The sequence below is a fragment of the Lonchura striata genome, chromosome 29, assembly GCF_050655825.1.
Source record: "Lonchura striata isolate lonStrDom1 chromosome 29, ASM5065582v1, whole genome shotgun sequence".
Lineage (NCBI taxonomy): Eukaryota > Metazoa > Chordata > Aves > Passeriformes > Estrildidae > Lonchura > Lonchura striata.
The window spans coordinates 886,444-901,065 of record NC_140731.1 but is presented as its reverse complement, the minus strand read 5'-3'; the positions used below and the strand labels follow the sequence as shown (position 1 = coordinate 901,065).

Genomic DNA, 14,622 nt, shown 5'->3' with positions numbered 1-14,622 from the left:
TCTCTGGATTTGTCTGATTGGTGCACTTCCTGCTGTGATTTTCCCGCATTAATTCTCTTTTTTTCCTTAACTTCACACAGGAAATATTGAAAAAAAAACAACACAAAAAATGCTGTTTTTTCTCTGGATTTTGTCTGATTGGTGCACTTCCTGCTGTGCTTTTCCCACATTAATTCTCTTTTTTTCCTTAACTTCACACAGGAAATATTAAAAAAAAAAACACAAAAAATGCTGTTTTTTCTCTGGAATTTTGTCTGATTTGTGCACTTCCTGCTGTGCTTTTCCCACATTAATTCTCTTTTTCTTTCTCTTTTTCCCTGCAGACCTTTGTAGTACTAAACCGAGGGAAAACGCTCTTCCGATTCAGCGCCACTCCTGCCTTGTACATTTTAAGTCCTTTTAATCTCTTTCGAAGAATAGCAATTAAAATTTTGATACATTCATATCCTTTTTTTAATTACTCCATTTCCTCGGCGGGATCCTTGGAAACCTCTCGGCTCCGTTGGTTTTTTTTCCCTGTTTTTTTTCCATTTGTTGGGAAAATCTCTTTTTTTTGGTTCCGTTTCCAAAAGAAAAAATGGAGATGTGACCTCAAAAAATCCAGATTTTTACTGGGGGAAACACATATATGTTATGTATAATATATGCTATATATCGGTTATATAGTATATATTTATATATCATTATTTCGTTATATAGGTATAATTATTTTTTTATATTATTTATTTATATATGATGTTTTTTATAGTTATATATATAAAGTATAACTATGTGTAACTATATATGTATATATAGTTATATAGTATAACTATATGTAATTATATATGTATATATAGTTAAATAGTATATATGTTATTGAGGATATAAATAGTATAATAACATAGTATATTAAAAATATATAGTATATAAATATTGTATATAATCTAGTGCATACAGCATATAGTATATCTGTTATGTAGGATATAAATAGTATAATAATACAGTATATTAAATATATAGTATATAAATATATGTTATGTAGGCTATAAATAATATTATAATGCAGTATAATATAATAACACAGTATATAAAAATAGATATAAATTTTGTATATAATACATTGTATATAGCATATAGTATACATGTTATGTAGCATATAAACAGTACATATAATACAGTATATTAAAATATCTGGTATATAAATATTAGTATATATTTATATAGGTATAGTATATAAGAATATGTTATGTATAATAATACAGTATAAAAATATATTAAAAATATATAGTATATAAATATTCAGTATAATAATTATATTCAGTATAATAATAATATTCAGTATAATAATAATATTCAGTATAATAATATTCAATATAATAGTAATATTCAATAAAATAGTAATATTCACTATAATAATATTCAATCTAATAATAATATTCAATCTAATAATAGTATTCTATATAATAATGATATTCAATAGTCAATATAATAATAATACAATAATCAATATAATACTAAAAATACAATTAAATATAAACGAGTACAATCAGCACATCGATACTGCAGCATGTGACACAACACATAAAAACCAGAAATAATCCCATTTTCCCTCATTTCCCGCATTGCTGGGAGGGATCAGCTGGAAATTTCCCTTCACCCCGAAATCCCAAAATCCCCAAATCCCCGGAAATCCCAAATCCCCGGAATCCCCAGATCCCGAAATTCCCGAATCCCCGGAATTCCCGCGTTCCTTGACTGGCCGCACGGTGTTCAGCATGATCATCATGTGCACCATCCTCACCAACTGCGTCTTCATGACCCCAAATCCCCAAAATACCCCAAATACCCAAATCCCCCAAATCCCTGGAATCCCCAGATCCCCAAATCCCGAAATTCCCGGAATTCCCGAATTCCCGCGTTCCTTGACTGGCCGCACGGTGTTCAGCATGATCATCATGTGCACCATCCTCACCAACTGCGTCTTCATGACCCCAAATCCCCCAAATCCCCCAAATCCCCCAAATCCCTGGAATCCCCAGATCCCCAAATCCCGAAATTCCCGGAATTCCCGAATTCCCGCGTTCCTTGACTGGCCGCACGGTGTTCAGCATGATCATCATGTGCACCATCCTCACCAACTGCGTCTTCATGACCCCAAATCCCCAAAATACCCCAAATACCCCAAATCCCTGGAATCCCCAGATCCCCAAATCCCGGAATTCCCGGAATTCCCGAATTCCTGCGTTCCTTGACTGGCTGCACGGTGTTCAGCATGATCATCATGTGCACCATCCTCACCAACTGCGTCTTCATGACCCCAAATCCCCAAATACCCAAATCCCCCAAATCCCTGGAATCCCCAGATCCCCAAATCCCGGAATTCCCGGAATTCCTGAATTCCTGCGTTCCTTGACTGGCTGCACGGTGTTCAGCATGATCATCATGTGCACCATCCTCACCAACTGCGTCTTCATGACCTTCAGCAACCCCCCGGAGTGGTCCAAGAACGTGGAGTGAGTCCGGGCCCGGATTCCGTCCCGGGTTTTTGGTCCTGTCTGCCCCAACCCATTCGGAAACTTCTTCGGGGGGTTTTGGGGGGTTTGAGTTTGATTTTTGGGGGTTTATTTTGATTTTTTGGGGTTTTTTTGGGTTTTTATTTTGATTTTTTGGGGTTTTTTGGGGGGTTTTTATTTTTATTTTTTGGGAGTTTTTTGGGGGGTTTATTTTGATTTTTTGGGGGTTTTGGGGTTTTTATTGGGGGGGGGGTTGGGGGGGTTTATTATGATTTTTTGGGGTTTTTTGGGTTTTTTTGAGGGTTTTTGGTTTTGGGTTTTTTTGGGGGTTTTTTAGGGTTTTTTTTATTTTTGGGGGGTTTTTTTGGGTTTTTTTTTGGGGGGGGGTTTTTAGGGTTTGTGGGGTTTTTTTTAAATTTTTTTGGGTTTTTTAGGCGTTTTTTAATTTTATTTATTTTATTTTTTATATTATTTTATTTTATTATTTTATTTTATTTTATCTATTTATTTTATTTATTTATTTTATTTTATTTTATTTATTTTAAAAATTTTATTTATTTTATTTTATTTAATTTATTTTATTTTAATTTCATTTCATTTAAATTTTATTTTATTTATTTTATTTTATTTTATTTTATTTTATTTCTTTTATTTATTTCTTTTATTTCTTTTATTTTATTTCTTTTATTTATTTATTTTATTTTGTTTATTTTATTTTATTTTATTTCTTTTATTTTATTTTATTTCTTTTATTTATTTATTTTATTTTATTTTATTTCTTTTATTTTATTTTATTTATTTTATTTATTTTATTTTATTTTATTTTATTTTATTTTATTTCTTTTATTATATTTATTTTATTTATTTATTTATTTTATTTATTTCAATTTTATTTATTTCCTGCATTTAACTTCCCTCTGGCCGTGCCTCCCCGCGGCAGGTACACGTTCACCGGGATTTACACCTTCGAGTCGCTGGTGAAGATCATCGCGCGCGGCTTCTGCATCGACGGCTTCACCTTCCTGAGGGACCCCTGGAACTGGCTGGACTTCAGCGTCATCATGATGGCGTAGGCGGCCCCGGCACCCCGGGCGGGGGAGGCTGGGGAAATCCGGGAAAAGGCTGGGGAAATCCGGGAAAAGGCTGGGGAAATCCGGGAAATGGCAGGGGAAATCCGGGAAAAGGCAGGGGAAATCCGGGAAAATCCGGGGAAATCTGGGAAATGGCGGGGGAAATCCGGGAAAAATCCGGGGAAAAATCTGGGAAATGGCGGGGGGAATCTGGGAAATGGCAGGGGGAAATCCGAGAAAATCCGGGAAAAATCTGGGAAATGGCGGGGGAAATCCGGGAAATGGCAGGGGGAAATCTGGGAAAAGGCAGGAGAAATCCGGGAAATGGCAGGGGAAAATCAGGGGAAAAGGCAGGGGAAATCCGGGAAAAGGCAGGGGAAATCCGGGAAATGGCAGGGGGAAATCAGGGAAATGGCAGGGGGAATCCGGGAAATGGCAGGGGAAAATCCGGGAAATGGCAGGGGAAATCCAGGAATATGGCAGGGGAAATCCGGGGAAATGGCAGGGGGAATCCGGGAAATGGCAGGGGGAATCCGGGGAAATGGCAGGGGGAAATCAGGGAAATGGCAGGGGAAATCCGGGAAAAATCCGGGAAATGGCAGGGGGAAATCCGGGAAATGGCAGGGGAAAATCCGGGAAATGGCAGGGGAAAATCCGGGGAAATGGCAGGGGAAAATCTGGGAATATGGCAGGGGAAAATCCGGGGAAATGGCAGGGGAAAATCTGGGAAAAGGCAGGGGAAAATCCGGGAAAAGGCAGGGGAAATCCGGGAAATGGCGGGGAAAAATCAGGGGAAATGGTAGGGAAAAATCCGGGAATATGGCAGGGAAAAATCCGGGAATATGGCAGGGAAATGGCAGGGAAAAATCAGGGGAAATGGCGGGGAAAAATCCGGGAAAAATCCGGGAAATGGCAGGGAAAAATCCAGGAAATGGCAGGGGAAAATCAGGGGAAATGGCAGGGGAAAATCAGGGGAAATGGCAGGGAAAAATCCGGGGAATAGCAGGGAAAAATCAGGGGAAATGGCGGGGAAAAATCAGGGGAAATGGCAGGGAAAATGGCAGGGAAATGGCGGGGAAAATTAATGGAAAATGGCAGGGAAAAAAGGGATGGAGGCAGGGAAAAAGGTCAGGAAAAAATCAGGGAAAATGGCAGGGGAAAAAGGGATGGAGGCAGGGAAAAAGGTCAGGAAAAAATCAGGGAAAATGGCAGGGGAAAAAGGGATGGAAAAAGTCAGGGGAAAAGGGATGGAGGCAGGGAAAATGTCAGGGGAAAAGGGATGGAAAATGTCAGGAAAAAAGGGATAGAGGCAGGGAAAATATCAGGGAAAAAGAAATGGAAAATGTCAGGGAAAAATGGATGGGAAATGTCAGGGGAAAAGGGATGGAGGCAGGGAAATGGCAGGGAAAAAGAAATGGGAAAAGTCAGGGAAAAAGAAATTGAGTCAGGGAAAATGTCAGGAAAAAAGGCGGGAAAAAAGAAATTGAGTCAGGAAAAAAAGGCGGGAAAAAAAGGCGGGAAAAAAGGCAGGAAAAAAGGCAGGAAAAAAGAAATTGAGTCAGGAAAAAAGTGAGGAAAAAAGAAATTCAGTCAGGAAAAAAGGTGGGAAAAAAAGGCAGGAAAAAAGGTGGGGAAAATCAGGAAAAAAGAAATTGAGTCAGGGAAAACGTCAGGGAAAAAGTCAGGAAAAAAGGCGGGGAAAAAAAGAAATTGAGTCAGGGAAAAAAGGCAGGAAAAATGAAATGGAGTCAGGAAAAAAGGGGAAAAAAATCAGGAAAAAAAGAAATTGAGTCGGGAAAAAAGTCAGGAAAAAAGAAATTGAGGAAAACCTCAGTGAACCCCCTTGATTTTTCCAAGGAAATTTTGCCCTGATGGGATTTCAGCTCTGCAACAGCACAAAGTTCGTGGGGTTGCAAAAATAAAAAAAAAAAATATAGGATTTTCTACAAATTGCCTTGATTGATGCGAGGTTCTTGGTGGTTCCTACACCAGAGGAACCAAATATGAAATTTAAATTCCAGCCTTTCCCACCCCTTCCTTAGACTGTGATTAACAACCCATTAATAACCAATTAATAACCAATTTTAGGAACCAAATATTTTAAATTTCAGCCTCTCCCAGCCCTTCCTTGGGCTGTGATTAACAACCCATTAATAACCAATTAATAAACAATTTTAGGAACCAAATATTAAATTTAAATTCCAGCCTCTCCCACCCCTTCCTTGGGCTGTGACTGGAGTTTGGATTCTGATTAATAACCCATTAATAACCCATTAATAACCATTAATAACTAATTTTAACCAATTTTAACCCATTTCCCACCAAGCTGCAGTGTCAGAGAGGAAAAATTTGATTTTCCTTCATGTTTTTTTTCTCTTGTGCTTGTTTGGGCTGATACTGGGGGGCATTAAATTCCCGTTTTTTTCCATATTTTCCCTTTTTTTAAAAATTTTTCCATGCAAAGCCAATAACCAGCATCTCCCAACGCCTGAATTTTTGCTGTTTCTCTATCTTTCATTATTTATTTAAATTATATACAAAGAATTAGACATTCTCCATGAAAAGCCAACAACCAGCAGCTCCCAACGCTTGAATTTTTTGAAGCCCTCGAGTCCTTTTTGCAGCAGGAAAAATCCTGAATGTTGAACGTTTCTTTGCTTTTTCATAAAGGATTAAAAATGGAGGATGCTAATTAAAATGAAGGATGTTAATTAAGTGGAAGGATGTTAATCAAAGCAGAAGATTATTATGTTTTCTTAAAAAAAACATGAAGTGAAGGGAATTTACCTGAAACCTTAAAACAGAGAGGGCAGAGCGACTTAAAAATTCTTTTTATATTTTTGGACAAAAACGAAGTACAACTAGCTGTAAGTGTAATGTAAAATTAGCAGAATAAATATACATTAACCTATTGTAAAGTTCTATACATATAGAAATCAGCACGCCTCATTTTACCTTCATTTTGTCTTAAAAAAACTCACTTTAAACTTCATTTTAAACCTCATTTTACCCTCATTTTGTCTCTCTCGCTCTCATTTCGATGCCACTTCTGGAGTGTTTGAAATCACGAGCTGCTTTCCTTATGATTTATTAAAAAAATCTGGATATTGATCCAGTATCAATATCCAACTGTGAGGGACAAAAACTCCTGAACAGTTTAAAGTTAGAAAGTGATTTATTAAAAATACGGATGTTGATCTAGTACTGATATCCAACTGTGAGGGACAAAAACTCTCAAATAATTTAAAGTTAGAATGTGATTGATTAAAAAATCTGGATATTGATCCAGTACCAATATCCAGCTGTGAGGGACAAAAACTCTCTATCAGTTTAAAGTTAGAAAGTGATTTATTAAAAAAATCTGGATATTGATCCAGTACCAATATCCAACTGTGTGGGACAAAAACTCTCTATCAGTTTAAAGTTAGAAAGTGATTTATTAAACAACTATGGATGTTGATCTAGTACCAAAATCCAACTGTGAGGGACAAAAACTCTCAAACAGTTTAAAGTTAGAATGTGATTTATTAAAAATATGGATATTGATCCAGTACCAACATCCAGCTGTGAGGGACAAAAACTCTCTATCAGTTTCAAGTTAAAAAGTGATTGATTAAAAATATGGATGTTGATCTGGTACCAATATCCAACTGTCAATGAATTTTTTTCCTCCTTCTGACCCTTCTGCCTTTTCAATGCCAATATCACAAATGAACTCTTGGTGGAACTCCCATTCCTTGTTTTTGATTGGTTTCAGAACAGAGGAGCCCCACAATTGTTTCATGCTCCTAAAAGCAATTTATCAGTTTATATTCTTCGTTATAAACCCAGCTAACTCAACACTGTCCTGACAAGCAATCCCTTATTAAACTCCTGACTCTTAACTCCATCGAGGCCTACTCATTTATTGTAATTAACTCCAGGCAAGGCTCATCTCTAACTAAAACCCTCTAAAAATCTGCCAACTCTTTAAAATGTCCGCTTGGCTCACGAGCAGCCAAGGGCTGCGCAGGAGGCTGAGCCCAGCGGTGCCATTAACTCTGGTTTAATTCTGCAGGTATATAACAGAGTTTGTAAACCTAGGCAATGTTTCAGCTCTGCGCACTTTCAGGGTTCTGAGAGCTTTGAAAACTATTTCTGTAATTCCAGGTAAGGCGGCCCCGCTCGGTGTTTTTTAGCTGTCGGGTGCAGGCCCCTGTGAGTGACGTATTGCTTTGTCTGTAGTGGTTGTTGGGTTTTGGTGTGTGGCGTTGTCATGGTGTTTTTTTTTTGTTTTTGTTTTGTTTTTTTTTTCTTTTTTTTGGTTTTTTTTTTTTTTTGTGTGCGACCTCCCTCACTGCAGATATGTCACAGAGTTTGTGGACCTTGGGAATGTCTCAGCATTGAGAACTTTCAGAGTTCTCCGAGCTTTGAAAACTATCTCTGTCATCCCAGGTGAGAAGCGGTCAGCGTTAAAGGCTGGGCTCGTGTGCGTCTCCCCTCTGTATTTCCCCTCCTGCACTGCTCATTCCTCAGATTTGGGATTTGTTGTTTTTATTTTTTGGATGGGATTTGCAGTCTGTGTAACAAAGCAGTTTGAAATCAAGGCTCCTGGGCTGCCAAATTACGGGATGAACAGGCTGCCACTCCACATTTTCTGTCCCTTTGTGTGCACATTTCAGACTGATCTCCGAGACTAAAGCCAGGCTGCAAAGTTTAATTCCAGATTAAAAGGATCAGGCTCCTCTCAGGCTGGACAGCTGCAGGCTCAGGGACTCGCCCTGTTATTGTCAGTGGTTTTGGAGTTGCTTTAGGAATAATTTTATAAAGCAACAGAGCAAAACCCAACCGAGATGAAAACCTTTTGTCAGGACCACCCTTCCCAAAGCTGCTCTGGATTTGTAACTCAGCTGGGTGAGCAGTGGCCCTTCCTTTGGGACACCATGGACTGAGAAAATGACAATTTCTGTCTGGTTTGGGCTGGGAAGAACCTTAAAGCTCAACTTTTTCCAGATAATTTGAATCCCAGCTCTGACCAGCCTGGCCTGGAACACTTCCTGATCCTGAATTCTTGTACAGAAAAGCTTCATGCACATAATTCCTCAATTATGGTCTTACAGGCACTCAGCTTTCTGGTTCCCAGGTGCTCAACCTGTTCCAAGGCAGGCACCTGAAACAAATTCTCCTTTAATGATGAGTTTTGGTCTCAAAACAAAGTTCCTGTGTGGTTTTTTCCCTGATGCATTCCCTGATCCTGCAGTGCTGGTTTTTTTTCTGCCAGGGACATCCTTTTTATCCCATCCCAGACTGCCAACCCCATCAGCTGCACCTGCCTGTTGTGCATGATGATGATGATGATGATGATGATGATGATGATGATGATGATGGTGGTGGTGGTGGTGGTGATGCTTTCCTTCACCCACTGAGAACACCCTGGATGTTCCTACTGAGCCTTCCTTCATCTCTGGTGACATCTAAGAGCAAAAAAGAAAACCTTTGGGAATTGCTGCTGAGGGGTGGTTTGCCTTTCTCTCAGCCTGCTCCAGAGAGCTCTGGCTCGCTCAGAGAAGCATCGATGTTAAAAAACAATTTTTTTGCCTGTTTTTTGCTTTCTTCATTGGAGCAGCGTGGAGGGGATGCAGCTTTGAGGAGCTGGTGTGACAGCATGCCTTGTGTGTTCCCCTGGAAGGGAGCAGAACAGCTCAGTTTTGGATGATTCTCCCCATAAAATTCAAAATTTAGAGTTTTATTTCAAACTGAGCAGAACAGCTCCGTTTTGGATTATTCTCTCTGTAAAATTCCAAACTTACAGAGTTTTATTTCAAACTGAGCAGAACTGGATTATTCTCTCTGTAAAATTCAAACCTTACAGAGTTTTATTTCAAAGTGAGCAGAACAGCTCAGATTTGGATTATTCTCCCTGTAAAATTCCAAACTTACAGAGTTTTATTTCAAATAGCAGGGGGTGGAGCTGAGCCCTGCTAAGTTCAGCACATTTTTAATATCATTTTTATTAGAGGGACAATTTGCTGCGTATTTTGATCGAATAAAAGGGGTGATCTGCCACACACAGCCAAGGGGATCCTGTTTGGGTGTTGGGGATCCTGATCCTACCTAAAATGGCAAAACTTTAAGGTTTTTTTATCTGGTTTTGGGGGAGGATTGTCTAGGTGTGTTTCAGCAGCACAAATCTTGGCCCCCTCCATTTTGTGACAGCAGGAGGAGTGTAAAGCATTTGAATAATTGGCCTTTTGGGATATTAAATATGAAAGCATAAAGTGCTCTTTGTGGGCTTTACCACTATCATTTTGCAAGGAAAAGGTGATTTTTTAGAATGCACTCAATATTAAAATATAAAGGGGCTCCTCTTCTGCTTCAGCACACGAAATGGGAATTCTAACTCTGTGCTGAGCGACTCATTTTAGTGTTTCGAGTGCCATCTGCACCTTCTGTCAATAAGTGGAATAAAAATGCGTTTGAAACAAGATAAAAATGGGAAATACCACCAGAATTTGGCATGCCACGGCCAAAATTCTGTTTTCTCCACGGGTCTGTGTGACAGCAGCAAACTGTGACACCCATGAGCTGAACCACCAAAATATCTCTTTGGTCTTTTTTTGGTGGAAAACCTGTGGGAAAGCATGATGGCCTCGAGAAATTCTCTATATTGGCACTGATTATATTTTAATTAGCACCTGGGAACGCACCTGCATTCCACAGGATCCAGGGAAACCTGGAGCCACGGAGCACGGGGGTGGAAATTGTTGGAGTTGTGTTTCTCTCGGTGTTCCCAGTCCTTGGGCTGGGATTTCTGCTGCTTCTCCTGCTTCCAAACTTCTCCTGGCACACCTGAATTTTTATGTTCCTGGGATGGGTCTAAGCACTGTTGTTCTACAAGGGTTTTGGAGGAGGAGGAGGTTTCTGGTCCAGGATTTATTGCAAAATATTCATGTGGTCTCATCTGGCACCTTGGATCTGGCTGACCCCAAATCCAGCAGTGATTTATTATTTTTTTTCCCTCTTTCCTCCCTTCACTGCTCATTTATAAACCACAGAATCACACCAAAAAGGCTGACTAGAGGAGCCTAATTCAGTGTTTAAAATCCTAGCTAGTTCAGACCTGTCACCTAAAAATTAATTCTGAGCTCTCCCCGCTCAGGAGTTCTGCCTCTCAGTGGGAAAGCAGCAGGATTAGGATTCCTTTTGGAATCTTTTCCTTTTGGTCCTCAGCCTCTTAAGGATCCTCGTGGCCTCAGGAAATGGCAAAGCAGCGATGCTGGGGGTGAAACCCTGCCCTGGATGCAACCAAAACCACCTCTGAGAGGGAAAATTCTGTTCCTGAAAGGGAAAATTCTGTTCCTGAATGGGAAAATTCTGTTACTGAAAGGGAAAATTCTGTTCCTGAGGGGGGAAATTCTGCTCCTGGAAGGGAAATTTCTGCTCCTGAAAAGGAAAATTCTGCTCCTGAGGGGGAAGATTCTGTTCCTGAGGGGGGAAATTCTCCTGAAGGGAAAATTCTGTTCCTGAAAAGGAAAATTTTGTTCCTGAATGGGAAAATTCTGCTCCTGAAAGGGAAATTTCTGTTCCTGAATGGGAAAATTCTGCTCCTGAAAGGGAAAATTCTCCTCCTGAAAGGGAAATTTCTGCTCCTGAAAGGGAAGATTCTGTTGCTGAGGGGGAAAATTGTGCTCCTGAGGGGGAAAATTCTGCTCCTGAAAGGGAAGATTCTGTTCCTGAGGGGGAAAATTCTATTCCTGAGGGGGAAAATTCTCCTCAGGGGGAGAATTCTGCTCCTGAAGGGAAGATTCTGCTCTTGAAAGGGAAAATTCTCCTGAAGGGAAGATTCTGTTCCTGAGGGAGAAAATTCTGTTCCTGAAAGGGAAGATTCTGCTTCTGAGGGGAAAATTCTCCTGAGGGGGAAAATTCTGCTTCTGAGGGGGAAAATTCTCCTGAGGGGGAAAATTGTGCTCCTGAGGGGGAAAATTGTGCTCCTGAAGGAGAAGGGAAATGCTGAGACAGTTGAGTCGAGCAGGAGGAACCCAAGATGTGGAGAGTCAAAGGCATTTGATCCCTGTCAGTTGTTGCAGCCTGTGCCAGCGAGCTCGGCTCCAGCATCCACGAGGATTTTGGTGGCAGCAAAGCCCAATTTGATCCTCACTTGATAAACCCTCGGTGTGGGGGAGAGCGATTCCCCATGTTCTGCACTCCTCAGGGACAAAGGTTGGGGTTTGGGTTGGATCTGAGCGTTCCTTGCCTCCAGCCCAGTGTTGAACTGGCTGGAATTCCACAAGGAACCTCCACCACTCATAGCCACAACCTTTCCCACCATAGAGTCACTCTTAGGTAGTGAATTAATCTGGATTTTTAGCGTGTTTTCCTTCCACAAAGAACTTCTACCATTTGTAGCCACAACCTTTCCCACTGTAGAATCACTCTTAGTGCATTAATCTGGATTTTCAGTGTGTTTTCCTTCCACAAGGAACCTCCACCCTTCAAACCACAACCTTTCCCACCCTAGAATCACTCTTAGTGCATTAATCTGGATTTTCAGTGTGTTTTCCTTCCACAAGGAACCTCTACCCTTCAAACCACAACCTTTCCCACCCTAGAATCACTCTTAGTGCATTAATCTGGATTTTCAGTGTGTTTTCCTTCCACAAGGAACCTCCACCATTCAAACCACAACCTTTCCCACCCTAGATTCACTCTTAGGTAGTGCATTAATCTGGATTTTCAGCGTGTTTTCCTTCTGCAGGAGTAATTTCTAGTCTCATTTCCCTCTCCACAGGCTTGAAGACCATCGTGGGCGCCCTGATCCAGTCTGTGAAGAAGCTGTCGGACGTGATGATCCTGACAGTTTTCTGCCTCAGTGTCTTTGCCCTCATCGGGCTCCAGCTCTTCATGGGCAATTTAAGGAACAAATGTGTGATTTGGCCAATTAATGTCAATGAGACCTTCCTGGATAACGGCTCCAAGGGCTTCGACTGGGAGGAGTACACCAACAATATGTGTAGGTATTTCTGCACCGAGGCTCCCGAAAACCTCCTGGCTTGGCTTGATGCAGCTGCCCAGGAGTTCCAGCACTGAAAACCCCACGTGCAGAAGTTTTTTTATTTTGGATCTCACTTTATTGAGGTGTTCCTAGATGAGTTCATCCTTCAGAAGGGTTTGGATGTGCGCTTTCAGCTAAATAATTTATCCAAAACATATTTTTACTGATAGATTCCTCAGCAGTGCTTTTGTGGGGGGGGCTTTTCAGTGAAGGTTTTAATAGTGTTACAATCTATTAAATCCTCTAACTGGGCTTTAAAGTGAAGGTTTTAATAGTGTTACAGTCTAGTAAATCCTCTAACTCCACATGTGTGTGAATGTAACCTCTTCTTTTTCATCTTCAGCCAATTTTTACATCATTCCTGGTGCCCCCGACCCTTTGCTGTGTGGTAACAGCTCAGATGCAGGGTGAGTGTTGAGCTTTGGGAATAATCATTTCTCCCTGATGTTACCTGAAGCTGGCCAAACCTTTGGAATATTCCCTGTTGCTTCCTCTGTTGCTTCTGGTGCTACTTCACCAGATTTTCAAATTTCTTAACTTAATTACGAGCCCATTGCTGATGCAGTGGAAGGGACATTTGCCCTGTCAGGGGGCACCAATGAATCCAATTATTTCAGTGGCATTTTTTCCCTCTGAATCCAATCAGAGGAGGATGGGTGGAGGTTCAGGAGTGGGAATTTGCCCCATCCTGTTGGTTTTCCACCCCAGCCTCCAGCTCTGGGGACCCTCGTGGCCCAAGCTGCTGCCTTGGGCTCAGGTTTAGGGAAAAGCTGCTCCTTGCAGCGAGGGGGAGCAGGGCTAAAATCCTGCCTGCTGTTCCCAAATGGGAAAAGAGCTGCTGTTTTTTGGGAGAGCCCTGAACTGGCTGTTGTCCCTCCCCAGCCAATGTCCAGAGGGATACACGTGCATGAAGGCAGGACGGAACCCCAACTACGGCTACACCAGCTTTGACACCTTCAGCTGGGCTTTCCTGGCTTTATTTCGCCTTATGACTCAGGACTTTTGGGAGAACTTGTATCAATTAGTAAGTAAACGCTTCTCTTTGGGGAGAATTTGGGGGTGAGACAGGAAAGGGAAATGTGAGAAGCTTTGTTTTACTCCTTCTCTCCAAAAGAGCACGAGTAAACCTTCGCAGTGAGGTTTTTTTTAAGGGGACATTACCTGTCAGCAGGTGATGGGTTTTAAATTCCAGAAGGGATGGTGGGTCCAGCTGAGCTGGGAATTAATTTGGGAGGAGCCTTAGCAGTGGCTGCAGGAGGCTGTGGGCGTTCAGCTCCTCTCACAGAGGGTGCTCAGCCTCTTTGGAGGGAGATTTCTTCTGACCTGAGGGTGCTTTGGGGACCTTGCTGAAGCAGCTTTTTCTTCATTTGGTTTGTTTTAAGGGAGCCTGAGAGTTGGGTCTCACGCTGTGCCTCTGAATTATTTTCAGTTTGGACGTTCCCTTAAGGGAGGAAGGTGGATGTCACCTTTTGTGTTCACGGGTCTCTGCAGGGAAAACGCTGAGCTTTGGAATATTCAGGATTTTCTTAGAAACATTCAGGTCAAGAAACCTGGGATCAGCTCTTGCATCTCCTCTCAGGGAAGCCCGAGGTTGCTGATTTTTTCCCTTTTTCTAATCCCTCTGCCATTCTTTTCCAGACTTTACGAGCGGCAGGAAAAACCTACATGATCTTCTTTGTGCTGGTGATCTTTGTGGGCTCCTTCTACCTGGTGAATCTGATTTTGGCCGTGGTGGCCATGGCCTACGAGGAGCAGAACCAGGCGACCCTGGAGGAGGCAGAGCAGAAGGAGGCAGAATTCAAGGCCATGTTGGAGCAATTGAAAAAGCAGCAGGAAGAAGCACAGGTGAGAAAAAATAAAAATAAAACAATTCCTCTGTGTAAGAGTCTCAGGCTGCCAGAGAAAAGCTGATTTTACACACTATAAAAATTCTAACAAATTCTGGCTTGCAAGTTTCTTCCGAGGAGAGAACAAACCTCTCAGTCCTGCCCCAAAAAGTCGTTTACTCAGGTGCGTTAAGCCAAGCTGT

At 41.3% G+C, this 14,622-nt stretch overlaps 1 protein-coding gene across 4 annotated transcripts in view; it reads left to right on the top strand.

Annotated features, from left to right (window-relative positions):
• Positions 1 to 14,622, top strand: part of SCN8A (sodium voltage-gated channel alpha subunit 8) — a 71,485-nt gene that overhangs the window by 20,170 nt on the left and 36,693 nt on the right. For 3 of the 4 annotated variants that reach the window (XM_085562753.1, XM_085562756.1, XM_085562755.1), the window contains exons 3-10: positions 324 to 442; positions 2,403 to 2,492; positions 3,433 to 3,561; positions 7,620 to 7,711; positions 12,330 to 12,551; positions 12,937 to 13,000; positions 13,476 to 13,617; positions 14,232 to 14,438. In XM_085562753.1, the coding sequence (XP_085418879.1) occupies positions 324 to 442; positions 2,403 to 2,492; positions 3,433 to 3,561; positions 7,620 to 7,711; positions 12,330 to 12,551; positions 12,937 to 13,000; positions 13,476 to 13,617; positions 14,232 to 14,438 (1,065 nt within the window). Of the gene's footprint in view, positions 1 to 323; positions 443 to 2,402; positions 2,493 to 3,432; positions 3,562 to 7,619; positions 7,712 to 7,904; positions 7,997 to 12,329; positions 12,552 to 12,936; positions 13,001 to 13,475; positions 13,618 to 14,231; positions 14,439 to 14,622 lie in introns of all 4 variants that reach the window. The other variant, XM_085562754.1, reaches the window with a different exon arrangement.